Genomic DNA, 26,857 nt, shown 5'->3' with positions numbered 1-26,857 from the left:
CCTGATAAACTTGAAAAGAAATCTTTCTGATGAGAAGTTTCTCACTCCACTGAGCACAGGAAATTTATTTCATGAAGTCTGGGCACGTGCAAGTTTGATTGTGACCAAAACTGCGCAAAACAGGGAGAAGCAAAAATGGAAAAAACAAGTTTTGGTTTAAGGAATGGCTAGAATCTCAGGTGTTTTCTTATTTAATCCAAATGGTTTGCTCAGTGCTCTGTCACTATAATGTGAGTTTATTTTTAGACTGGAAGAATAGCTGTTGTAACAGCCTTCCTTAACTCAGATAAGTCCATTATTTCCTGTGTATTAAAGAAGCAGCCCTTTTGGTATCCAACATAACTAAAATCCAGAGCAAGATTTAAGCCAACTGAGCCAAGCTTTTCATGGTTTGCCAGCTCTGATTTTAAAATCTCTGTGACATCTAAGTTTGCACTTCCACAAGGCATGACAAGAAGGCCAAGATTGCCTCACTGAAACTGTCAGATGAAACAAAATAAGAGCCCGATCTTGTCCTGCCAAACTTGGCTCACATCACTGCCTATCTTACAAAATCAGATTCAGTGTCTGTCATGCGCTGGCGGGCAGGATCAAGCTCTAAATTTGAATGCCACCACCAAGAATGACAGGGAGAAAGCTTAGAGATCGGCCTGACTCTTGGACGTGCGCAATATTTGGGGAGAGTCGCACGCAGAGCTCTGAGCTCAGCTCTCCTTACTAGCAAATCTCTAAAAATAGACTGGAAAATAAACTTGAAATACGAGGGCATCTCTCTTGTCTCTTTATGTTGATGCTGTGACTAAACTAAGTTGTAGCTCTACCAAATCTTCAAAGCCTGCCCTTTTCCACTGGTATTCCCTTTTTTCCAAGCCAAATAGTTTCTCACTGATTCTCCTGTAACTTCCTTAACCCTGGCTTGCAGAAAGCTTTGGATTTCTTTTCCCCTGGTGAACTAGAAGTACTCTGTGAACGTCCGTTTTGACGGGCACGTCATCGTATCCTGATTCAATCAATTCAGCAATGCCCACTGACTTAGGGCAGGAAGAGGGATTTAGGCCCTACATCTCCAGGCTTGCTTTCCCTTGTGCTCCACAAGCATGTTAAAAATCAGTGGCTTCATTTCACTGTCTTCCCACTCCTCCTCTTGAGCAAGGCAGAAACAGTTTGTGGGTCATGCGGACCCTCTCACCCACCCACAGCTCCTTCTCTCGCTGAAACCGGGGACCACGTCCAAGTCTTCTCCCCTCTTAAGTGTCTCCATGAAGTGTCTGTCTGCCTTGAGGCAAATTCATTCCAGCATGCCTGTAAGGCAACTGCTAAATAACCAACAACACCCATCACAAATTAAGGTCGTTTGTGATATTACAGCTATTACAAGAGGGAATAGGGGAATGCACCCCGGGCAGAGTCTGGAGCACACAGGGCACATGCTGACTTAGTCTACTCCATTGATTTGTTGGTGTTTACATCTATCCCTCTCAACTTGTGTGTTTTTATTATAAGCCCAGCTTTTTCCTTCCTTCCCTCCAAGACCTGTACAATAGAAGCAGCAGGCAGAGCAATGAGGAAAGCCGCAGGGACTCCACGTGTGTCTCTCTCAGACATGTGTGTGAGCACACGCGCTCAAGCACACTCTCTCTCACACACACACACACGCGCACATGCACAGTCTCAGGCTGTTGGGCTTTGCGAGGCAGAAGGCTCTGGCCATAGCCAAGGGAACGTCGCCCCGCCGGGGCGTTCAGCTCGGGATCGGGTGGTGCTAGCAGGATGCACCCGCAGTGCAAGGAGCAGTATAAAGGAGACGTGACACACAAACAGATGACAGCAGAAACAGAGGGGGAGGCAGCTAAAGGCATGTCAGAAAACAAGGAACGTGAAAAGAGAAAAGGACTACGAAGAAGAAAATTGAATATGAAAAGAACGAAGAAAGACATTTTAAATGGCAGATTAGAAGGAGTAGTAGCTGTAGTAGCACATGATGAAAAATGATGAAAAGGAGCCATCAGCCAATCTGTACCAGGATTTAAATAAAAGGGATTTGGGAACCATTGCAGTAATTTCGCTTGCACCTAGAAGGAAATCTGGCTCATGTGAATTCAGCAAGAGATTTGCTACCGATTTTAACCAATTAAGGATTTTATCCCGTCTTCTTTCTTATCTCCCAGCACAATCCAAGCAGAATGGAGAAAATGTTTGGATAGTAACAAATGCATCATAGACAACTGGCATAGCACCTCATTGAACAAAGTTACCAGGATTTGGAGAATCTGGACTTGTATTTCTCCCATTTTCACATATATGGGCTTTTGGAAAAATTCAACTTTAATTCTGAGCTTTTGGACTTCCCAGTCAATCTTATAAAACTCATGGCATAACACCAACATTTTGTGACATTCGAGGTGTTCTAAGTGTAAGAAGCACTTCAACAAAGTTACCTTTTCCTGGATAAGGAGACTGTTTCTTTGGAGGCTGAAGGGATTTTCCAAGACGACTGCTGCTTCTCTGGCAATGACTGAGACCTCCCTCCAATGTCTTTGAGCATTAACCATTTTATTAATATAAGATACCAAGGACTTTCCTTCTGCTTGTCTCCACTGAAAAAGACTAAAGTTAACTTGTCTTCATTGAAACGACACATGCTTATGCAAGGGCAGAATTCAGGTGTAAACCTGAACAGAGGCAGGACAGAAGACTCAACATATAAAATTGTCTGAATGGTTAATACCCATGCTGCTTGTATAGTAATCTGGAGATCCAAATCACTTTACAAGTATTAACTACTTAACACAATGCCCCTGGGAGTTATTTAGATAAAGTTAAGCAAGAATTATTATCTCTGTAGAACTGACATGGAGATTGAGACAGAGATGTGGCTTGTCTGAAGACACATGGCAAGCCAGCTGCAAAGTCAGGATTAGCACTTGGGTCTTCCAATCCCAGGTGCTGTGTTCAAGTCAGTAGACTGTGCTGCCCCAGAAGATTAATGAGAATTAATGGGCAAAGCAGAGGAGAAAGAACAACGCACTCCAGAAATACAAAAATAAAACCCCAAAGTAAAAAAATGAACACCAAGCTGTTGAAAGGCCTGGAGAAATCATGAAATCCAGGAAGGTCTTAATAGTTTCATAAAAGATGTGGCTCTGATGATAACCAACTCCAAAAGGGAAAAGAAAAGAGACCCTTTTAAGTCTTACAGCCTGTACATCTTGAATAAACATTGACTGGACAGTGAAACTCACATTCACACATTCGTATTGCAGATTTACAGAGGAACACTAGAGCTGCAGTTTACAAGGGATTTTAAATCCCTCAAAAATCCACATTGAAAAGCAATTCACAAACAAAACCCTTAGGAACTGTGAGAGGCAGCAGAATAATGCATTGAGATAAGGCACATTAAGAGTCATATCCAATAAATTACCTAAACACAAGCTCCAAGGACAACTCTTGTGGCCACAAGGCACTTACGGGCATTTACAGAGGGCATATCTGTAGGCATAAAGGGATTTTATTGCCTCTGTTTTGAGCCCTGATGGGAGTGCTATTGCAGTCCTGTGTGCGTCTCTGCACTCTTCAAGGAGAATGCTGAAAACCTGAAGAGGGTTTAAAGAGGGAGAAGGATGCCTAACACATTTGGAAAACATGCCTCAGACTGAAAGAAATAAGCACAGTGAATTGCGCTTGTCTGAAACACGGCCAACGGCTCACTTGATCAGAGTCAATAAACGCACCTGCACAGGGAGCAGAGCCATGAGACTTCAGCAGAGCTCCTGCAGGCAAAGGTGTAACTTCCAGTGCAGGAAGATGCATCCAAACAAAGTTGGACTAGAATCACATTTTAACACTACGGGTGAAGAACCAGTAGGATCTTCACCTGCGGGAGATCTTTTTTTAATCACAATCAGAGAATTATGCAAAAGATTTGTTCTAGGTCCACAATAGCTCCCAGATCTGAAGCAGAAAGAAGCGCTGGAGAGTTCTTTGGCCTAAGTTATGGCGAGTAGTCAGGTTGTGCCATTCACAAAACTTCTTCTCCGCTTCAATAGTTTAGGAATAAACTGCACCTAAGCTACAGGCAAACAAAACCTTACGAAGTTAAAACAGAATCAACATGGAAGAAATAAGAAAAGTGAAACATGGAAGAAGGCAGATATAAGAACATCTGTTCTGGTGTCCTTCCCAAACAACAGTATATGGTCATGACATCTTTCCTTAACCCTGGCTTTGGAGAAGCCAATCTACAGTTCACTAACTGCATTTTGATAGAGGATGACATTCAGCAGTTCAAAAGGCTGCTAATGAGGGAGATGCTCATTTAGAGAATAAAGGGCTCACTGCATAGTTCCAGAGCAAAACCTATCACCAGGGGAAGACAAACAAGATGCTCTGGAAGGAACTGAGTTAAGTCATGTGCAGGTGGTAAGCATTGTATTACACCTTTACCAAAGAAACAGTTCAGATTCTCACCATGTGTACACCTGCACCATTTCACTGAAGTCTCTTATACTGATATAAGTCCATACAATTGCTGTAATTGAGCTCTCTCCTGATAATAGCCATTAAACCACATGCCAGGAGAAATGGAGAAAAAAAAATGCCTGAGTCTGCCAACAATCAATTTATTGGCTTTTATTTGCCAAAGCATGTCTTGGGTGGGGTAGAGAAAATGCATCCATATGCAGTCAGCAGTGCCTCCAAGACATTCTCCCAAGCCCAGCAGAACATTCTTCTGTAGCTCTAATTTGCTTCTTTTCCAAAAATGCCTGCGAGCCCACAGTTTATGAAGCAATTCTGTTCTAACGAGATGAAAAAAAAGAAAAGGGAGGATTTCTGGGGGCCACTCTTAACGCTCCAGGATCTCCAGCTCAATAGCTCTATTCAACCTGTTCTGCTCACTGCTCAGTCCCAATTACAAGGAACTAGCTCACTGCTCAGTCCCAATTACAATGAAAGCATTTAATTTCCTCTTTGATTTCCCTTCAACAACAGATTGCAACTTGTGACACTTCAAGTAATTTTGGTAGCTCATTTAACACACACTGAAACCTGAATATCTGCTGATTATGTTCCCAAGCTCTGGCTCATTGCAATAAAGGATGCAGAAAGGAGATGCAATCTCTAGAGACTGAGAACCCGAACATGATTACTGCTGGCTGAAAACTTGTTTTGTCTCAGTAGTCTTGGGGTACAGCTAGAATCTTTCATGAACGATTAATGAATTAAAGGCAGATCAATGAAACTCTGTCCTAAATGTATCTATAACCAATTCAGGTGGGGGATGGGGAAGTCTATCCAGCCTGTATCTTGTAATTTACAACTCTTGATGTAGTGAAATTGAGTAATTCATCTCATTTACTATGTCTACTTTCCCAAGTACCTGAGTCACCTAAGTGATTTTTTTCTACTTCTCTATTTCCTACTCAGCATTAAAGTTACTATGTGATGGGATGGCCTCCAATACCCTTCTTCATATTGAGGAGAACATTACTCCATGAGTAACCCCATTGATTCCAAGAACTGAAAATTCAGATTATACTCATTACTAAGTGAACACACCTGAACACTAGTGAACACTTAGCAACAGAATATTAAGCACCTCAAAGCACCTAATTTTTAGTGATAAGTCTTGAATATCTTTAAATTCTGTCAGCAACATCAAACTACAAACTTATTTCTTAGCCCTAATTTCTATAATCAGTACAGTTACTCACTTCCAGGAATAAACAAGGATGTATAACATATTCTCTTCTTCTTTCCTGATGGATGATGAGTCGTCCTCACTAAAGTTGTTAACAATGTAGAAGAAAATGCAAAATAAATAGCACAATCAAAAGCAAGCTATTAAAAAGTAGTGGTGCAGGCAATACATGATATACTAAGTACCACCCTTTTGCTTACATTGTTACGTAGATAATGCCAGCATATTAGAAGCATAATAAATCACAGAAAGCTATTTCCATAGTGCAGGGTTTCTCAAACTGCAGGTCATGACCCCTCCCCTGGCGATTCATGGAAGGGTTTGAGTGGGGTCACAAAGAAACCTGTTAGCAGGAATCAAGGGCAAATATTTCCCTTTAAGTTGAGCAGCCCAGTCCTTTAACAGGGCAGCGAGAGAACAGACTGTAATTAGTGTCTGCAAGTATTTATACATGCTAGGGAACTGCTAACTTCCTTTAATTACAACAGCTCACTTTCTCCAGGAGAGGGGAGCAATATAGGTTAGAATTAAAATTGCCAGATAGTTGCTAACTGCCTTTCATTGAAGGCAATGGATCTATTTCTCCAGGGAGGAAGAGCAAATTTAACCATTTGCAACTGGATCTCATTCCCCCATCATTTAGAAATGGGTTTGTTAGCAACTCAAGGGGTCACACAAATATACAACCAAATATGGTTGTATTTTCAAATGGTGTGATAAAGACATCAATAGTTTCATATATAGAATGTGCTACCATCAAGCAAAGAGCGAGTTGCCCCATGCAATCTGTAGTGCATCCCGGTGAAGGACATTTATTAAAGGACTTCAAAAGAGAACTTAATTGAAAAATAGAACGATCTCACTGAAAAGTACTTGTACATTTCTTGCTGCTGCGCTGCCTGTCATGTGGATGCATTTTCTTGTCCAGAAAGGATCACCTTCTCAAAGTTGTCAACATCTGGACATACCAAGATTGAAACTAAAGACTGGTACCTGAGGCTGCAGTCCAATACCACATAGACTGGCACAGTTTTGCACTCTAAACAAATTTAGATGAGAGGGCTGTCTTGTCTTCTCGCCTCATTTCCCTGCTGAGACCAGCTTTCATCTAGACTGGAAGTGAAAGTATCCAGAGCTTCTCTGTCTCTCAAAATTAGGGACTTTAGGGAAATAAAATAGCGTCCCACACCCCACTGTGGGAGCTTTTTAGCATCATCAAAGTCCATGTTCTCTTTCTTCAGGTCTCTGTGAGGTCTGTGAGGACGGTGGCCATAGACCAGCCTGTCTCGTTCTGTGCCTTTTAGCTACCCCAGCAACCACATAGCTTGCCCCTTGACGTCTCTGCACCTCCCCAGAAAGGAGTGAGAGAGGTGTCAAGTGGAAGTGAACCTCTTGGCAGACATGCTTTTTTCTTATCGGCAAGGCTCTCTGCTGCACGCTGCCCCCACCATCCCATGGTGGGGACATCTGGTATGTCCACCACCATCCCAGCCCTCTGCTGTGACAGCCAGCACATGAGGAAATAGCTTGGAAAAGGGATCCAGGTTATAAATAGCATGGAAAAAAAGATTTTTTTTAGAAAAAAGAAAAAATTATCTTTCAGCTGGATCAGTTTTCTAACCAGTTTCATTGCACAACTGCCTGAGCACCTGAGGTGGCCTGAGCCACGAGTAGGAAATGTTAAAGGTGACTTAAACTGCACTGCCACGTAGTGGCTGCCTGTGAGCAGAAGACTTGCGCCAGCTGCCGATGGGAGAGAAGAAGGAGAGATGACTTGGTTAGTGTATAGATTACTTGGTCAAGGAAAAGGGCACTGATAGTGAGGGGAGGCTCCTGAGTTTTGCAGGCAAAGACATAACGGTACAGAGGTCAACATTGGAAGCTGGATGACCTCAAACTCAAAAGAGACATAGCTTTCTCCTAGTGAGAGTAATCAGGTATGGGACTGGATGGACTTACACTGAGTTGGGTTATTTAGGAAGAGATTAAGCCACAAGATACCCTTAAATCAAAGATTTGGGTCTCCTCTGCTTTTGTGCACAAGAAGTCAGATGAAATTATCATAATGAGTCCTCCTTAGAGGCAAGAGAGGCGAGATGCCAACCTAGAGGAATGGAAAGTAGCTGCTCCCCTAAAAGAGTATCCTGTATCATGTGGACTGGATGACACGTAGAGTTGTATCTAAAGAGCATGCAGATAGGATGATTTACTGGACACAGTAAAAAATACCACAATCCCCATATTATTTTTGTTGCACTAAAAAGGACATGTTCATGCCATGGGCACATTCACACTGAGCTGGAGGGACCTGTCCAATCTGACCTGTGGGTTTTCTGAGCAGAGCAAAAAGTTGACACCAAGGGCAAAGCCCTCCTGCCAGCCACGCCAGCCACTGAGGGTGAGGCAAAGCCCACGTCTCCTGACAATTTGCTGTGTGAGACATGGCAAACGACTTCTCCCCGAGTATCCCAGGAGGCACAAGTTATTCCAGGATGTTCCTTCAGCAGAAATCCTGCTTCCAAAACCAGACTGAAATGCTTCCCAAAGGATTTCTGCACTCCTGTCAACTCTGTACAGACCCACCCAGAAGATCTTTTCACACCTTTCTGAGAAGTGCTCCTCACTGCAACCACAAGCCATATTTTATCAAGCTTTTTCCTTGCAACCTGTCAGTAGCATTTTGATTAACCAGAAAGATTACTTTCATGCTCTCCAGCGCAGACCGCGAAGCCTACAAGCCACGTGACTTGTATATGGACACAGATGCAGACAAGCCCCCGTGCAGCCTGAGAAGCCAAAGAGAATGCTCTGAAACACATCCACCTGGCAACTGCAAAGAGAAAATTCACTTTGCACTCCCTGCCCCTTGCCTCTCCACCCTGCTTACCTTTGTGTCCCTTCTGAGCCAGGGGAGGCACACTCTGGGCAGGTACAGCTGCGAAGCGCACGCTCTGGGCAGATACAAGTAGAATTGAGACTTTAAAGTAGATTTTTAGCACATGATGGATTTCATCTTTGCTTAGCAGCGAGGTACTGTGCCGAAGCCACGAATCACACCACTTGCAATGATTCAAGGAGGGAAAGAATAATAATAATAAAGTGGCAAACTAGCTCAGGGATAGGCTGGGGGTCCTTTTAAACTTGAGAGGTATGATTTCTATTCCCAGAACTTCTGGTTAACACAAGAACAAGCACCATGCTTCCCCAGCCCAGCCAAAGAGTTGTACTACGCAAAAACTGAGGAGCAAACCAGCAACAGGTCAATCCTGTCCTGTGTAGTCAAAAGCTGCCAGCAGATTAACATGGCAGCGCTCATGGAAAGTCTGCAGCAGCGCTGGCAGGCTATGCTAAATTTATAATTATGGCTAGAGGCTTCATCGCAAAAGGAACCAAATATGTGATGTTTGTTTCTGTGGAAGAATGGGAGGAGACTAATGGTAAAGGAGAGGGAGTGGGAGTGAGGAAGCGGGGAGAGGGGAAGGAAGAGAGCTGAGCCCTGCAGAGTTTTCAGAGACCTGCAGAAAATCATCTAAATAGAGTAGTTCAGACCTCAAATACTGTGCAGTGCTTTGACAGTCTTCTGGTTTATGGCATACTTAACAAAGTGTTTTTACATTTACTAGGCTGGAATGTCCATTTTACTATAGACTCTCTGCTACTTTGCTAGGAGTTTAAAATTTGGACACATGACAAAAATGTGTGTAACGCATTTTTTAAAGTGTTGATTGTGCTCGTAATTTTAAAGTCAGAATATAAAATAAACATCTCTGCCCTTTCTTCCAGCAGGCAGCACAGAGATCTGCTCTCCGCGTTCTATCTGACAGGTACATTTTGTCATTTTTATGAACTATAAATTGCTTTATGAAACGTTGAGCCCTATTTATTGTGGCATATAACTCATAATCGGATTTTGTCCCCAAAGTATCTGTGAACTGGGATGTTAAACATTTTGCATGCTTGGATTTGTCATGCATGTGTAGAGTTTATTACTGAAAAAATCACAGTCTTGTTGTATTTCATACAGAGTATGCAGAATCCCTTGTTGTGATACCAAACGAGAGATAAGAAACTTACTGGAGAAGGCATGAATGATGCAGTAAATTCTGAGCTTTAGAGTTTGCTGAGATATATCTAAGCTCATTTTTCAGCAATAAGTACTTCATTTATTTTGAGATGTTCTCTTTTGACTTTTCCCAAATTCTTTCCCTGGGAATTAGTCTTCTTTTGATGAGATTCTCTATACATTTCATGCACAAAAAACAGTGCTCTTTTTTACTCCTTAAGTTTTGAGGGATTGGTATTTTTGAGGAATTTAATTCCTTTTTTTCTCCGTTTGGAATGGCAACGGTGCTTCAGGCAGATAAGCAAGGGACTAAATCCTTAGACAATATTCAGATTTTACTTAGCTGTTTCTCAAGCAAAATTCCATTAACTTCAATGGGAAACTTGCCTGAGCGAGGAATTCAGGATTTGGGCCATCATAAATGTTATAGTTGGGCCATAGGTCTGCACAGGTATTTACCTTAAATGACTTTTATGAAAGAGGAGTGATTGAAATATAAGGTAGCTTTCTAAGACAGTCCTGATTTCTTTTCCAGTTTTGGGGATGGGGGGAGGGAAGGGGGAGGAGAGACTGTACGTTTTAGTGCCTGTGAAAAAGAACGAGCAGATTTACATTTATCCACAAATGAGGTACTGTGTCATGCCGGCTGACACAAAGTAAATTTCCCCATGCCTTGTTGGCAGCCCCCTCTGCTCCGTCTGCCCCCCCCCACCCCCCGCCTCCCTGGGAATAAGCAGTAATTGACTCTCGAAGGCAGCTCAGGCCAGGATTTCTCCGGAGCAGAGCCTGTCACTTAGGCTGAATTATATGTTGTGCATGGATGAATAACATTTCTCTCTAGTCTGAGGCTAAGACCGCCAAAATTATCGTCCTCCTCCCTCCTCCGCCCCCCCAACAGTTTACAAACACTGTTTTGTTTAGACTTTTTTTTTTCTTTTCTCCCTTAAGGAAAAAATTTCCTGAGTGAAATGTGTGGGATATGGGTGAAGTCACTGTCTCGGTTGTAGGGCACACGAGTGTTCACTGTAATTGCAAAGAGAAAGAAGAGTCAGAGTAGCATTATGCTCCTCTGCCTGGGGGTGTGTGTGTGTGTGTGTGTGTGTGTGTGTGTGTGTGTGTGTGTGCTCTCCCAAGCCACTTTTGCATTTGGTGGGAACAATACTGTGACCGGAGAATATGGTTTTTCTCAGCATCAGTCCCCGGAGCTAAATGAGGAACTCATGCAGAGGAATTCCTGCAGAGCTGCCCCTGGAAGTAGTTAATGAACCTAAAATCCTGCACGGCACTTTCTGTCTCTCCTCGAAAGAGAAGTAGCAGTGTTGGAAAGATAGGACCTCCCTCACCAGGCTGTGCCGAGGGAGCTGGGAGCAGACAGCCCTCACCCTCAGAGGGGCCAAAATGCGCAGAGTTGCCCTTCACACCTTGGGTTTATTATTTATGATCAGGCTTCCTCTGCTTCCCCCTCTCTGCCCCTGAAAGCACTTTTGGAGACTACAGATTTCCCACCTGCTCTGCAAACATTCATGGGTCGGGCCACCTTCCTCCCCTCTTTCTGGATGAGGCGCTGAAAACGCTGCAAGTGTACCCTATGGAAGATGCCTCCTTGCCTTCCAAAATGCAACTACATTGAGCAAACGGGAGGCCAAGGGGCCTTTTAACAGCAGTTTCTGTCTAATCTTGGCTAAGCATGGATGCATGTGATATTGCCACTCATCGCTTGTGTCCCAGGAGCAGCTAAGAACTCCTGGTCACACCTAGACGCTTCCCAGTGCCCAAAGACTGGATGGTCCCTTTTGCCACGAGATGACAGTTTAAATAAACCTCTCAGTTATTTCATCTACTGTTTTTTGAAAAATATTCTCCAAGTACTCCTGTTTCAGTTTTCGCTTTCAGATTCTCTTAAAAAAGATAATAATTTAGCTAAACAAAAAAAGGAAAGAGAGTTTTTAAACCTGTAGCCATTGATTTCTTCAATGTATTGCACTCAGTCTTGTTTTCAGAATGACACAGTAACCCCCAGCAGATTTATGTGCAAACAGAAAGATTAGTGACCCAGAAGCTTGACTGAAACAGCTTTTCTGCTTCCAGAAGACAGGTTGCTCTGCACATGCACCAACTATTTTGCAGGAGTTTCTGTCAGGAAAGATGCACTGGCCCCATTAGCTTTTCATTCTCTCATGAAAAACCCTCAGTGTTTATATTGCACAGCTTGGCTTTAATTTTATTATGCTCTTCAGTAAAGTGGTTCAACTGTATAGAGCGTTCAGTTTCTGGGACTGCGAAGAACATGAACTTAAGTCATACACCTTAATGGTATAGTGCTCTAGCATTTCTTTGACCATCTGATTCTTATATTCACTGCCTGAATAGCTTGCAGATTAAGAAAAATGCCTGTAACTAAAATATTCAGTGTGTTCTGTTATTATTTAACAGTAAGTAGTATGGTTAAGCCAGGTCTTAAACCTGCTCAATCCCACTGAGCTAAATAGATTTTACTACTGACTCCAGCAGTCCCAAAACTCTGACCTTAATGCTGAAATTAAAAGCCAATTTTTTTGCGGTCTGTTCCACTAACCCAGAAGCACTTGCTTTGTGGATACTTTTGCAATGGAGAACATCCAGCTGTAAATTACAGATGTTTGCAATCATACCCAAACACAACACTCATCATTATTCTTTTGTTCTTTTTAGGCTGAAAAGCCCACCATAAGGGAGACCTCACAGTACTTAATCCACACATTAAACTTACTTGCAGCTCATATTCGTGTGCAAGATAAGATTTTCCATGAAGTAAAGATTTACAGTGTCCTAGGGCACTTTTATTCCCCTAGCTACTTTTATTTCCCTGCGCTACAGTGTAGGCCAAGTGGGTCTGACTAAGAATTTTGAATGCTTAAGGAAAGCCTTACACCACTGCTGAATTTCCTCTTTCATTGTAACAGGGAAAAGATAGCTCATCCACTGTGTGCTTGGACGGTACTTCTGAGACACGCTTAATTCCCCGTTCAGATCTATTATCCTTTTTGTGTACTCACACTGGAGGATGCAGACAGACCATATTAGCTCTGCCTATATAAACCTCAGCGCAGGAGTGTAGGACAGAGAGAGAGAGAGAGCTCAATTAGCAGAGAGCGAGCCTGCTCAACCTAGTAGCCATATGGCCGTGCTGGCAAGCCTTCCCATCTCAGCCGATAAGTCCTGTAAAGAGTCCAATTTATTAGCTTATGCTCAGCACCTGGTTAATACAAATATGTTTCATCCAGCCCTGAACTGTTAAGTACAAGCTACGATAAACTTATTTGATTTACCACCTTGGGCTGTTGATAGACAAGGCGTCTCAACGCTAATCTCCATTTTGCAGTATAGACAAGCTCCATGTGTGACGTCTGGTGAGTTACACAGCCTGTCTGAGCTCCTGTCAAGTAGAAGGAATAGTGCTTTGTATTTCCATGTAGCTATGGTTTGTTCATCCATATTTGATCATGGATAGGACATCAAAATGCAGGGTGGGCCAAGCATGAGCTGGTTTACCCTAAAGGATGGTTGAACTCAGGCGAGCTGCACTCAAGATCCTGAGTAGGGACAAACAAATTTGGTATCAGGTATTCAGTATTAGGAGCTGCATGGCAGGTCATGAGTCACAGTGGTGCCACAGGGTGGTCTGAAAGCAGAGGTGCTGCAGAACCAGTTCTCAGTGTGCGCCTGCACATGTTAGCACTCAGCTGTGGAGAGCATCGGGCAGAAAAGGATACCCCAGGACAACTCCTGCTGATATTGTAAGCAGCCATGGGATGGGTGATCAGTCCAGTGGGATTGTAGCATGGCTGTTCTCCTGTAAACTAAGCAACATTGAGATAGACCATTTGAGCTAGGAGGCCTGGGGAGGGGCTGTCTGTGAAGTATTAAGGCAACAATAGGCAGCAATTTAGACTTTTAATAGATCACCTAAAGCAGGGAAAGCAGCTGTCCAAGCAGTCTTAAAACTTTCAGTGGACTGAGCCAAAGATTTCTTGTTCTCAAGTATCTACTTGAGCTGTGATCAAGCGCAGCAGTTAAACTTGTGATACCCTAAAGTAAGCAAATAGTCCAGTGGCAGCCAGCAGAAATACTCATGTGCTTTGTATCACCCATGTATTTATGTTTGTGTTGGACTGAGTTTTTTGATAACATCGCCTTTCACACTGCGAGAGTCCTCCACATGAGAAGCTACGTGGTCAGCTTATCAGCGGAGTGACTCAGCTAGCTGGCCAGCAGGAAAGACTTAGTGTGACAGGTCTGTGTAATCAGTGACAGCCGAGGAGAAGCCTTGGCTTGTGACAGCTGATCTGGGTCCCAAAAGAAAATGAAGGAACTGAGATCATGGGCTCTGCAGGATGCAAAGGCTGGCTGGAGAACAAGGTGCACGCACCATATTCTTTGTCACAGAAACAAACATACACTTCTAGCTGTTATTAATACATTGATTATACTTCCAAGATTACCTCTGCAAGAAAAAAAGAGAATACCTCTGGCAGGAAATATGGATTTACGGTTTGTTCCCTACGTGAAAGCTTGCCTGTTGTTTGGAATCACTGGTGTCCCACAGTCGCAGACCTCCCACGTGCTACAGGGTAGCAAAGGCGACTGCTGTTACATCTTGTGGCAGAAATGATCTAGCGTTCTCATTTCTCAGCCCTCCTAGTTGCAGAACTTGAAGGAATAAGAACAATGATATGCACTGTATATAGGATACTATTTCCAGTATTGTAGACTGTACCTTTCCTGTTGTGCACTAGAGAAAAAGGGCTCTAAAAAAAAGCTTGTGGGGAAGGTTTGGAGTGAAAAGGAATAGATATCTCTGGAAAACTGGGACTCTGTTTTCCTTCATTTAACTTGTGAGTGAGATCTGTAGGCACTCGTCTGCTACTGGATGTCTTCCCATACCTTGACTGCTGCTGCTGTTTGTGTAGATTGTTCTACAGTAGCACCCAGAGACATGATTTGGATGTGCTGAGCAGAGCTGTCTGAGGGAATTTTAGCAATTTTGAGCCCTAGCTAGATATGTTTTCACTAAATACTGAAATTCCTGTAGTGTTTAAGAGAAAGAATTATTTCCTAAGCAGAAAAGTTAAGATGTGTTTTTCTTAAAGTAAGTGAAAGCAGTTTGCTATCACCACGGCCAAACATTTCCCACCTCCCCATAGGAAACCCCATACTTTCTCAATAGCACCGCAGTGATATTTGAGGGGAGACAATAAGTTCTAGTTCAGAGAAGCAATTCTATTTTGAAAAATATGCATATGCTAAAAGAAAGGTCTGACTTGTAATGTCTGATGTCTCTCCTTTAGCTTACTAGTTCTTTTAAGACTCAGTGTGTGGATGATTACATAATTAATATGGCGGGAGAAAGAGACAACGTGCTGGTCTGCGGTCTTTTACGTATTAGTAGGGAGAAGACAGGTCCCACTGCTGGCTGGCAGCATGAAGAATATGCAAAGTGCTACTGGGAAGAAGAGTGTGTATGTGTGTAGCATATGAAGTGCCTCAGCATATGATTAACCTCACTGGGTATGTAGTAAATAGTAGATAACTGTGATCAAAAAAGTATTCATGTGATTTATCAAGCTGAGCAACTGTGCATTTTGCAGTGGAGCAGGAGGTCAATCCTGAAATCTAGGGCAAGTAGAGCAATAGGAAATTGCAGGGACTAAGAAGTTAATCATACCGTTGGACTGCTTCCATCTGGTTTTGAAAGACAGAGTCAGTTCAGTGCTAGCGAGGATGCTTCATCAGGAATTAATTTTTTCAGCAGATCTTCAGCTCTTATTTGCGGTAACACAGGCTTATAAAAATGTAATTTAATTTCATGGGAATAAATCACATAGGACAAGAAATGTGAGAGTGTTTTTCTAATGTGTGTATCTGGGGCAAAAAAAGAGTGAGCGCAAGAGAAACAGCAAAAATCCAAGAGGAAACAAACAATATGAAACCTGGAAGGCATAAATGGCTGTCCGGTTAAATTGTGCAGGTAATTGTCTTTGAAAAATCAGTTTGCAATTGGGAAACTTCTACACTTTTATGACCCTTGGAGGCATAATCTTCTGTAACCTATCTGTCCATCTTCATCAGCATGGGTCAAAGCAGCGCTGACTTAAAGTATTGTTGAACTGATGCTCTGAACACGACTTTCATATATCATGAGTACATAGTCAGCTATGGGCAGGGAATTTGTTAATGAATTCTGTATTTTTTTTATTATTGATACTACTTACTATCTTTCAATGAGACTTGAACATTATGCTCCCTTTGGGCAATGCAAGTCCCCTTAGGCAATGAACATGTTGTAAAACAAAGGGGATTTTAACCTTGATAGCAACACTGGTAGCTGAAACTTGCTTTATTGGAAGAGGTAGGGAGGATAGCTGATAACATTTTGCCTTTCTTTGGGCTGGCTTCAACAGTGGGATAAAAGAATAGAGAGAACTGTATTACGAATGATGTATTGTGCTATTTTTAGTGCTATGCTGCAAAAGTGAAATCTTATAAATACATTTGTATCTATTTCCTGGCAGCCTGAAGAAGGAAAGCTCAGGTTTACACAGCACTAATAGCAGGAAATGAGGCACCATGCTGTTCGCACAAATCACCACACTTTTGTTACCACCTTATTTTAAGAAATGCTGAAAATTTGTAACAAAGTAGTGGCACCTCAGTCTGGTCCAGTTACACGATGTTAGCGCGGGACTTTTGACCCTTTCATGTTTGTGAATCTTGTTCTAGCTCTAGCTCAGGGGGTCTCCAGAGTAGGAGCAGGAGTGCGAAGGAGACATTTCAGTTCCCTTTCCGGGAGCCGATTGTCCATGCAGCAGATGGAAGGAGATCCCTCCTTCAAGCTTTAATCACTCAGTAATCAGCCAAACACAACAGGGTTTTCTGGCATCAGCCCCAAAAACTCCACGGATGACATGCTCACCGTAGTCGGTTTTTCCGGCTTCTCGCAAAAGCAGTTTAGAAATCTGAACTGAACTTCTACGTTTGCCTTTGTCACTTGTAAGGCTATCTGCCTACTGCCCTCTTTTTTAAAAATCTTTGTTTTAAGAGCATTTTCTCCTTGCTCTTGGTTTTGTTCTGACCCTGGCACCAATGGAGGCAAAAAGGAGATGTGAGCCTTGATGTGCCTGGGGGAGAGCAGGCACATTCTGCAGGAGACCAGTGCCACAAAAGAGCTGTGCTTGCGCCGAGCTTGGGCAAGGGACTCCTTAGTACGGCATCTTCATGTGGCCCCCGGGGGGGACAACACACGGTCTGTGCCTCAGCTGGCTCTTTGCTCTTTGCGGGATGAAGAGGACCCTACGCAGAAGGAGCAGAACTATGGCCAGTTTCTTTGCAGGCAACAAAAGGTGAGTAGGTACAAAGAAAGAAGCTCCCTGGGCTTTCACCTCGGGTATTAGTGTGTGATTGAATCAGGCCTGAGACATTCCTTTAGCAATATCACAGTGATAAGGTCTGAGATACTTTTCCCCCTTGTGAAGTCTAATCAGGTGTCTCTTCCTTCTTTCTTTCATGACTGTTTTGATTTTGATGTAGCTTGCAGGAAGAATTTCATCCCTTTCCCTCTCTTTGACTTGCAGAAGGGGCAGATATATTCCGCCATTGAGGAAGGGCTTCACACTGTTCTAGATTTCTTGCATTTCAGTGAAAGAAAATAAAAATGTGATCTTTGAACAGCCGGGGTTTCCTCTCGAAGAAGAATGGGAACATTTGTGAAATCTAACAGAGCTCTAAGGATGGGAAAGCAGTTTTCCACCTAGCTAATTCACGTATGCCAGTCTGAAGTCCAGCAGCAGTCCAATAGGGTCTTGCAGCTCAATAGGTTCCACCAAGTTTCATACAAATGTTTCATCTTGATCAAACATCACAGCTGCTATTTGAAAGGTTTCAAGCATGTTTGGTAGCACCTCTGGAGAAGTCCTTGGCTAAGAAAGCTTTGGGAAAAACCCAAATCCAGAACTTTCTGAAAAAAAGGATCAGATTCACAGGATTATTTTTGTTTGTCTGCTCCTATTCCTTGGACAATTCTGTCATTTTCCTACCTTATCAGAAAGAATCAGGGCATGCTGGGTGACATATACCAGTCATCTCCTGGCTGCCTGAGATTTTTGACCAAGAAAATGTCATCCAAGCCTCTTGAGGACCACCATCCGCACTTGTAAGCAAATTCTTATTGAAAAGTCTGTGAAGGAGATACACTTCCATAGACCAGTTACAGACCCCCATGGGTCTTATTCCCAGAATCCCAGAGATCCTACTGATTGCAAAAGTCTCTTCCCATCCAAGTAATTGTTTCTTTCTTTCCTTCTGTAAAAGAAAAAATCTTTCTTTCTGTGCACTGCATTGAAATCTAGATACTGAAGCAAAGCCACAGTTCAGAGGAGTTCTGTGCCTAGAAGAGCTTCCAAAGTAGGGACTTGACCCTGCATTCCTGATATACCCAGAAGCCAAATTCAAATTGCTGGAAGTTTTGGGTGAGTAAGGAATGTTGCATCGAGCTTTAGGGCTTGGGCTAGTTAAAGAAGGAATACTTTTTCCAGGCATGTGAGGAGTCTTTCATGCAGACATCAGGAGAAGGAGGTATGCTTATATACTTTTCGGCCAACATTGACAAATTGGCTTTGCATATAAACCTTTTGGTTTACCCAAGGAGTTAGTCTGTAGCAGCTAGGAGCATTTTTTCATGGTAAATGTGAAAAGTAAATAGAAAAATGACAACTTTCTGGTTTAGTTTGATTGGGAGGTTTTTTCCATAAAACCAGAGCTTAAATCATGTAAGTGTTTTTAATGTTTTGAGCCTCATGGAGCAGTAATTCTCTCTGGCTCATTGATGACTCTGATCAGTGTACACTAGCAATGATTCTTACTTTACACTAATTCTACCCTTTGGACTCTCTTTAAACTTCAGTGACCTGATTTTCACTGATATAAATTGTAATAGCCTCACTGATTTCACTGGTTGTTTCAGTGGCGTTTTTGCCTGCTGAGGATTTGACCTCAGGACTTTGGAAATATTTCCAGTTTTTAAAAAGCACAGTGCTGCCTATGTGTGCTTCCAAAGGTTGCACAAGTGGACTCTTTACAGGAATGCACTCTGCGTGTGGTTTAGACATCAGGACCCAGTTCCAGTTGAACTCAGCGTGACTATCAGCTCCTCCAACACACTCCTCAGAAGCCTAATGAGTAGGGCTGCAGGGAAGGCATCCAGGCTCCTGAACCACTGGAGCTCTTTTGATGGAAGCCAAGACCCCCAAAAAGTCGAATGTCTCCAATTCTTAACTAGCAAGGCTTTTTGCTCAGTCATCATTTCCAGGAGGTCTGCCCAGTGACGTTTTCTTTGCAAATCATCAGAACAAAGACTTTCTCCTTTATTTTTTATCATTACTTTCTTTCAGGCTGTGTTTCATGGGGAAATTCAGAACTGGAGGGCTTTGTTCCAAACTGGAATGGCATGAAATTTTCAAAATTGTCCTCAAAATAGAAGGCCTTCCTTCGCTCAAGATCTCTATTTATAGCGGGCTGCCCTTTTTGCAGTCAGAGAGGGGACAGATCATATTATAATTGTGTGCTCTCATGTGTTTTTAACTTAGATGTAAAATTAGGTCTGGCTTGAAGCTAGGTGTAAAGAGTCTAAGTTCAGGAATTACATTTTTATAACCTGAAAATGATATCATTTTGAAAGGCAGAAATAAATACAAATTACTTTAATTAAATTAGATATTTTTCCATAGGGTATGATTTAAATGAGACACATGCTATCTTTCATACAGTCTGCAGTCTTCTGGCATTTTAACAAAAAAAGAAAATTAGGTATTTTAAAAAGGAAAATTAGGTATTTTAAAGGTAGGTATTTTATATCTGATGAAATTTACTTTTCTTACCAGTGTATCCTGTGTATTAAATTGCTGTAAAAGGTTTTAAAGGCCTTTTTCATTCTTGACTTGAGCACATAACTTTTCTTCATGCTTGTGGGAATGTCTCTCACACACAGAGAAGAGAATAGGCCCTTCTCTGTGAAAATATAGCAGCCAAATAATTCACAATTGCACTTGCTTATTATTTACTGGCACAATCAAGCATAACTGCTCTAAATGAACAAACTGTTCATCAAATTAAAAAAAAGAGGAGGAGCGGGGTTAAAGAATCCCATGATTCTGATTTACACGGCAGATAAAAATTGTCCCAGAAAAGTCGTAGAGACCTGCCAAGTAAATCTCCTGCTTTGCAACAATCCCTTAAGACACTTTAATGTGCTTGTGCGAGCATCTGAACCGGCCCAGGCTTTGGCGTGGGGTGTGTGCACCCTGGGAAATCTGTGTTATTTCACAACCAGGCGGGAGATGGCTCCTGACAGCTGAAGGGCTGGTGGTTGCACCAGCAGCCCCCGGCTCCCAGCAGCGCTGCCTGGCTTCTCCTGTACTACCACCTCCCTTTTTCCACTTCTTGCAGCCCGTTTAGAGAGAAAAGAGGGAAATGCCACCCCGCAGGGCCGGGGCGGGCGCCCGCAGCGGCGCGGGCGCCGAGCAAGGCTGCTCTCCGCTCCCAGCCGGCAGCGGGGCGGCGAGGCCGTGGCACAGGCGGGACGTTTCCGTGGGAGCGCCGAGTCTCCTCCATTCGGCTCCCCTTAATAACCATTACTCTTCCACGCTATTAATCCCCTCAAATACTTATTTCCTGCAGCCGTTTCTTGTAAGGTCATGATGTCCCTTTTTCTAAAACTTAATAAGGTTGATACTGACCATGTGGAGTTAGAGAGGGTTTGTAAATATTTGTATCTTCGGTATTATTCTTTTGATAGGAGACACTAGGACAATATTTCCCACATTAAAAGGGCTCTTGGGGAGGGTTTAGGAACTCTGGCTAGGCTAAAATAGTGGCCTGAAGGAAGAGGAAAAACCTTGGAGATTTACCAGACTCTTTTTTTAAATTTCGAGACAAATGGACTTTTCAAACTTTGCCCTGAAAAGAGATCTGGTCATGACCTACTATAAATCTCATATGGCCATTTAAAACCTCACAGAGCTCTGGTTAAACAGCACTGCACCAGACAAAACCTCCAGGGCATGAGGACATTGCTGTGGTTTTTCCCTTTCAAGCTTGTATATTGTCCTTTTAACATATTGCCAATGTTCACAGGACCAAATGAGACTGTGGCCTTTCTTTAATGTACTCGGAGCTCTTGCGCTGGGAGCCTGTGAGGTCAACAGGAAAACATGGAATGAAATCTCGGCCGAGTGTCGGTCTTTCCCAGGCTTCCTGGCAATTTCCAGCTCCTCACTGCATTGGTTTCACTTAATAAGACAGTTTGTCCTCTGCACAAAAAAGAAAAAAAAAATAGGTAAAAGAGCTGAGACTCAGAAAATGAGCAATTTTGTAAAAGACTGACAGATTCCCAGTGCACTGAAACTAATAATGAGCAGATTCATCTTACCAGTTTGAAACTTTTCGGTGCAAATGCCTCGTGCAAACACCTCCCAGCCCTTGCAGGACGAGGTGCAGCAAGCAGAAAAGAAGTGCCACTGGACTTCCTACGTGGAGGCTCTAGCCTATGCTCTTGAAATAGAGGTGTTGAAAGGTATGGCTCATGGAAGAACCTAAACTGAGGCTCTTCCAGCTGTCTGATCACACTCTGCATTCCTCTTCCCCATGCCGCGGGAGGGATTCATGGCACAGCACCTCTATTTCAGCTGAAGAGGAAAATGATTGCAAAGTCAGTTGTGTAAACCCAGGGAACAGCTTGAGAAGACAGCAAATCCTAAACACCCTCTGAGATTATCACTCTTTAACCAATACAGAGATGTACTGTGACCTTTAGTTCAACTTTTCTTTTTATGCCATTGTCTGTATTAGCATGTTATCTGCTTGTTAGCTGCCACTGAATTTTAACTTCACTGTTGATACTTACTGAGTATTGTGTGAAAAAGTATGTATTTTCCTAAATAATTTTAAGGGATTTAGTGCTGGTGAAAAGTGCCAGGTTGACACCTGATTATCCAAGAATATCTCAGTTGTGAGGCAAGAATAAGTTCCCTCCTCCTGGAGCCTTGCACTATATAGTGCTCCCATGCACATTTTTTATCCATGAAGACAAAGGAAGGTATTTAAGCAGATAAGTGCCTTAGCATTTGATGTGGTTAGCTAATCAGAGCCAACACTACATTATTTTCTAAGAAATGTATTTTGTTCTTCCATTTGGACAAAATGTAGCCAAATGTTAACCATTTATTACCATGACAAGAGCCATGACAAAGTTCTGTCCTCGGGCCACTCTTCACTGCTGGTCTCCTCTGCCTGTGTAAGATCTCCCAGGCTACCGCAGTGAAGCTGCCCTATCAAAATTGTTAGGGTTGTTTTTATGGCCAAAAGTCTGTTATGACTGGAGCAGCAGTAAATTGGGGATCTGGTTTGTAATTGTTCTTATGTTAGTAATGTACCACATCAGCTTTTAAGTACATTATAGCAAACTATGAATACTCTTTCTGGCTAATTGAGGGAAAGTACAGCAAATGAATTCACCCTGCCCCACATGGAGAAGACATGCTTCAGTATCACAGTGCACTCTTTGGCTGCTTTGGAGTTGAGCTCCACGGGGCTATCATGCACCCGCGTTCAGTTCTTGAATTGGGAGGTTAGCTTGAAAGGACAAGTAACTGCAAAAGCCATAGCTGCATGGACCCACAAGTCACTTTTCCACTTAATCAAAGAGCTGCAAGGATGAAGAAGTGGTGAAACATGTGGTTAGTCTCACCAATATAAAAAGAGAGAGCATGAGGGGGGAAGGTAAAATCTGAAAGAGTAAAAGAAAAGATGAGCCTCTTAAGCTAAGAAATTCTCAGCTACTTTTTATTAAGGCCATAGCATGCCTGAAAGAATGGATTTTATGATGCTGTTTTCAGGTTGTGATAGGTTGTAGTTCGACTGAGTCAAAACTTAGCTTGTGTGAACATTTAAGGCACTTAAATGCACTCTCTGCACCTGTGTGAGACATAATTCCCCCCCCCCAAGTCTCTCTTTTTCTTTTTATTTTTTTTTAAGAAGTGACACCCAGCTCACATGGCAACTGCAACTCTAAAATTAACAACATATGTTTCCAAAGCTGAGATGTAAACAGGGTTTGCTAAGTTAGGAAGTGATCGCCTTAGGTTTGTCTTGCACCTGGTAAAGAGCTCGTTAGAGGCAATAGTGTGACCTTGAGAGATTTTTAGTTTAGTTGCTAAATAAGACAGCATTCTAATAGCTTTGTTTTATCTTGCTACTATCTTGTGAGGGGTAGAGTTATTTATTTGGCTGCAGAGCCACACGGCTGGGAAGTATCTTATTTAAGTTACATACTTCTTTGGTTGTGGTGACTCATGTTACAATTGGACGAAATGAACTAGCCTCGTATACTAAAAATAAGCAAACGAATGTAAAACCCATAACCATGTTAGAACTGCAACAAGCTAATTAACAACAGGCAATCAAATGGTCATCAAATCAGGGTCACAATCAAGACCTGAACCAAGGAATCACAGCTTTGAGTTATCAAACAAACACATTAAAGGTAGAAGTTAATCAGCTTTAAATTATAAGCTTGACATGAGAAGGAACTACTCCCAGTTAGTTTTGCATTAGGAAAAACTGAAGAGAAGGCAGCTCATGTTTAGACTATGCTCCCAACGCATGTTTCCATCAGCACAGTGCATTGACTTAGACAATCAAAGACTGTGTTCTTCAATCCTTGCTAGCAGTGCATGGAGGATTGATGCTGTTATCATTCAGTCTAGGGAAGTACACCCATCAGAGTGAACTCATTGGCAATGCACACTTCAGCCTTTCCTTCTTACACCACACAATTATTATGTATGATTGGTCTTTTGCTGTTATCCTCCCTGGTCATCAAACTTGAATCAGAAGCCACTCCGAAAATCATACACAGTTGCAGCCTTTAAATTATTGATTCGACATTTATGAAAATGCTTTTTGAAGAATTATTAGGAAAGAACTATGAATAATATTTGAAATAATTCACTAGCAGAAAATGACAGATTTAAGAGCCTGGCATTTGCCGCTAGCAAACAATTAGTATAGATCTTTTTCCCTTTTTCTGGGCAACACCTAGGCATTCATGGACATGTGGAATAAGGAGGCTGCCTCCGTGATGAGTGTCCCGCCCAGCAACCTGGGGCTCTTCAGTCTGGTTCTCCACAGGCTTTCGGGGGAGCCAAGGGGCCCAGCTGAGACGCATGCCTTCCCCCAGGGTCTCAGGGAACAGCGCTAGCTGGAGAAGTGAGAATACTTCTCATAGCCCCTTTCTTTCTCATGCTTGCTTCTGCTCTTAGACGGAGCCCAGTTTTGTGGCTGTGGCCAGTACGGCCTAGGATCTAGTTTGCAGATCACTGCCGAATATAACCTAAACCTTGCAGAGTCCCTGACAGGAACTACAGGCCAAGGTGTCGCACACTGGTGTCCTGCGCAGTCCCTGCCCCAGACACTAATGCCAGCCTTCCCATGCGGGAATAGCACTTAAAACCCACACTCAGCAGGAGCCATGTCCTCAGGGCAGCTAATAACCTCATGGGCATGTACTCTCTCCGTGCCTTCCCTAATAACAGTCTCTTCTTTACCCTAACTAAGGGAGCTAATATGAATCCATTCACAGCTTGCACTGAAGACTCTTAATCTAAAACCACAGATCGCCTCTGCGAATCAGATGAATTCCACCAACAATTGAGCAAAGTTTTCTCAGGTCTACTTCAAATCAAGGCCAATTTATCTCACAGCCTTTATCCTTGTGTTGCACTTTCTGTTGTGTTTCATCCTGTAAAACTGGTTATGGCAACCTGAATAATTAGTTGCTGTATTTGTACAGCATCATCTCTGTGCTTACTTTCCAGTTAGCTATGCTGCTTTTCATCTTATCTAGAATCACACTGTCTAACCCTGGAGAGCACAGAATAAGTTTGCAAAGTTTTTGTCCATGAGATCATCCAAGTAATTTGTAACTGCAGGCAGTGTCTGTCTAACTTTATTTCCCTACGTTAAATACTTGTGATATTGTTTCTTTAAAACCCATGACAACAAAAGTCAAAACAACCTTAAATAATCCACAGACATATGGAATTGTTTTGAGAAAGAAAGTAAATTGCTGCGACTCCTTAAAAATGGAAATCTAGCACGGAAACCCCAGCAGTCTCTTTGACAGTCTGCTCTAAAACGTTTCACTTGCTTTGATGTTGTTTGTAATTTATGCTCCTTTGAGGCTTTTAGATGAAGGAAATCATCTATTTTAATAATGTGAAACCTTCTTCTGGCCACCCGAGATGGGAATTTTTGCTCTGTTTCCTGTGCCTCTCTGACAGGGCCAAAGGGGGAAAGAGGGTTTAAAAACTGTATGGCTGCTAGTGAGCAGTTGCATGGCATCACCTACCATTAAGAAATGTCTGTCCAGACGCTACTTATCTCTCATTCATGAGGTTACATATTTAGTGAAGCTGTCTTTTCAAGCTCCCTCTGCATAGTAGTGTTATTTCACTGGATTAGTAATTCATAAGGATAGGTTATGTAGTGACGATTATAGTACAAAAGCAATTATTGAAATAGTTTCTCTAATTCAAAATTATTTTAATTACTAGTGATACCTGTCCTTTTTTTTTTCATTTCTGTGCCAAGTCTCTTCATGATTCTAAAACTGCCACTGGGCTATCACCTTTGGTAATTGCAGTTCTCTGAGCTGAGTGAACAAAGGAAAAATTAAACTGGAGTGTCTCAGGCAGGCAGAATATATGTTCCTGCAGGAAAGCTACTCTCCTCCTAATTACCCTGCAATTGCCAGATTCAAAATCTAATTTATGAGTAGCATAGATAGAATGGCCACATTAGTCCATTATTTCATGATGATCTTTTCTACTCTTGCTTTCAGAAAGGAAAGATTTTGCAGCGCTCAGTGCATTGGCATTGTCAGCAGCTGCACTGGGCAGTGATGCTAGACTACTACACTTGAGAGAGTCTCCAAAAAAATGTAAAACAGTCTCTTAACAGCAAGGTTTTATAGAAGGACAGAGGTACTGTAGAGTGCAATTAAACAGATAAAGCATGACCTTATGGGCTGCCTCAAACATTGCTGACCACCTTCAGAAACAGAACCAGAAAGGTTTGAAGGAGAAAGAAGTTTTCCAGCCTCCTGCTGCTGTACCTCACACCTGTTGTAAAATACACCAAATGCAGCAAATGAATTTCATAACACTCTCAGAGTCCCTTTTACTCCAGCAAGCATAAGTAGCCTGCTGAAGTCTAGAGTAGTGGGTAAAGCTGTCAATGTACAATGCGCAGCTGGCACATGACCTCAACAAACCAAAGCATTGGTGCCTGAGGCCATGCCTACACTTCAGTCAAGCTGGGGCAATGACGTTACATAGCCAACTCAATGAGCTTTAGAAAAACAAGGGGAGATACTCATGGCCAAATGGAGCTCACCAGCAATTTGCTGCCCATGTGTTTCATACCCCATGCTAAGCTTTGTGTTGCCGCAGCACACCGGAGTTTGTTGTACCTGAGGCAGTCCCACAGACTTGCAGAACAACTGAGACCTCTGGAGATCATCTGATCCAACCCCTTGCTCAAAGCAGGATCAGCTAAAGCAGATTACCCAGGACTGTGTCCAGTCAGGTTTTGAATAGCTCCAAGGATAGAGACTCCACAACCTCTCTGGGCAACCTGTTCCCATGTTCAACCACTCTCACAGTAAAAAAAATTTTTCTTATGTTTAAATGGAATTTCCAGTATTTCTGTTTGTGCCCATTGCCCCTTTCCTGTCATTGGGCACCACTGAGAATAGTCTGGTTCCATCTTCTTTACCCAACCTGATCAAGTGTTTACACATATTGATCAGATCCCCCTTGAGCCTTCTCTGCTCCAGACTGAACAGCCCCAGCTCTCTCAGCCTCTCCTCATATGAGAGGTGCTCCAGTACCTCAATCATCTTTGTGGCCCTTGGCTGGACCTGCTCTGACTGGGGAGCCCAGAACTGGGCAACAGTACTCCAGATGTGGTCTGTCCAGGACTGAACAGATGGGAACAAGCAC

General features: G+C 42.7%; 1 protein-coding gene across 2 annotated transcripts in view; it reads left to right on the top strand.

Annotated features, from left to right (window-relative positions):
- The window catches only part of AFF3 (ALF transcription elongation factor 3), a 338,365-nt gene that overhangs the window by 241,021 nt on the left and 70,487 nt on the right, over positions 1-26,857 (top strand). For both annotated transcript variants that reach the window (XM_064502379.1, XM_064502371.1), the window contains exon 9: positions 9,485-9,525. In XM_064502379.1, the coding sequence (XP_064358449.1) occupies positions 9,485-9,525 (41 nt within the window). The remainder of the gene's footprint in view (positions 1-9,484; positions 9,526-26,857) is intronic.

Source organism: Dromaius novaehollandiae, chromosome 1, assembly GCF_036370855.1.
Source record: "Dromaius novaehollandiae isolate bDroNov1 chromosome 1, bDroNov1.hap1, whole genome shotgun sequence".
In the NCBI taxonomy this organism is placed as follows: domain Eukaryota; kingdom Metazoa; phylum Chordata; class Aves; order Casuariiformes; family Dromaiidae; genus Dromaius; species Dromaius novaehollandiae.
The sequence above is the reverse complement of the archived record's forward strand: the minus strand, read 5'-3'. Positions and strand labels throughout refer to the sequence as shown.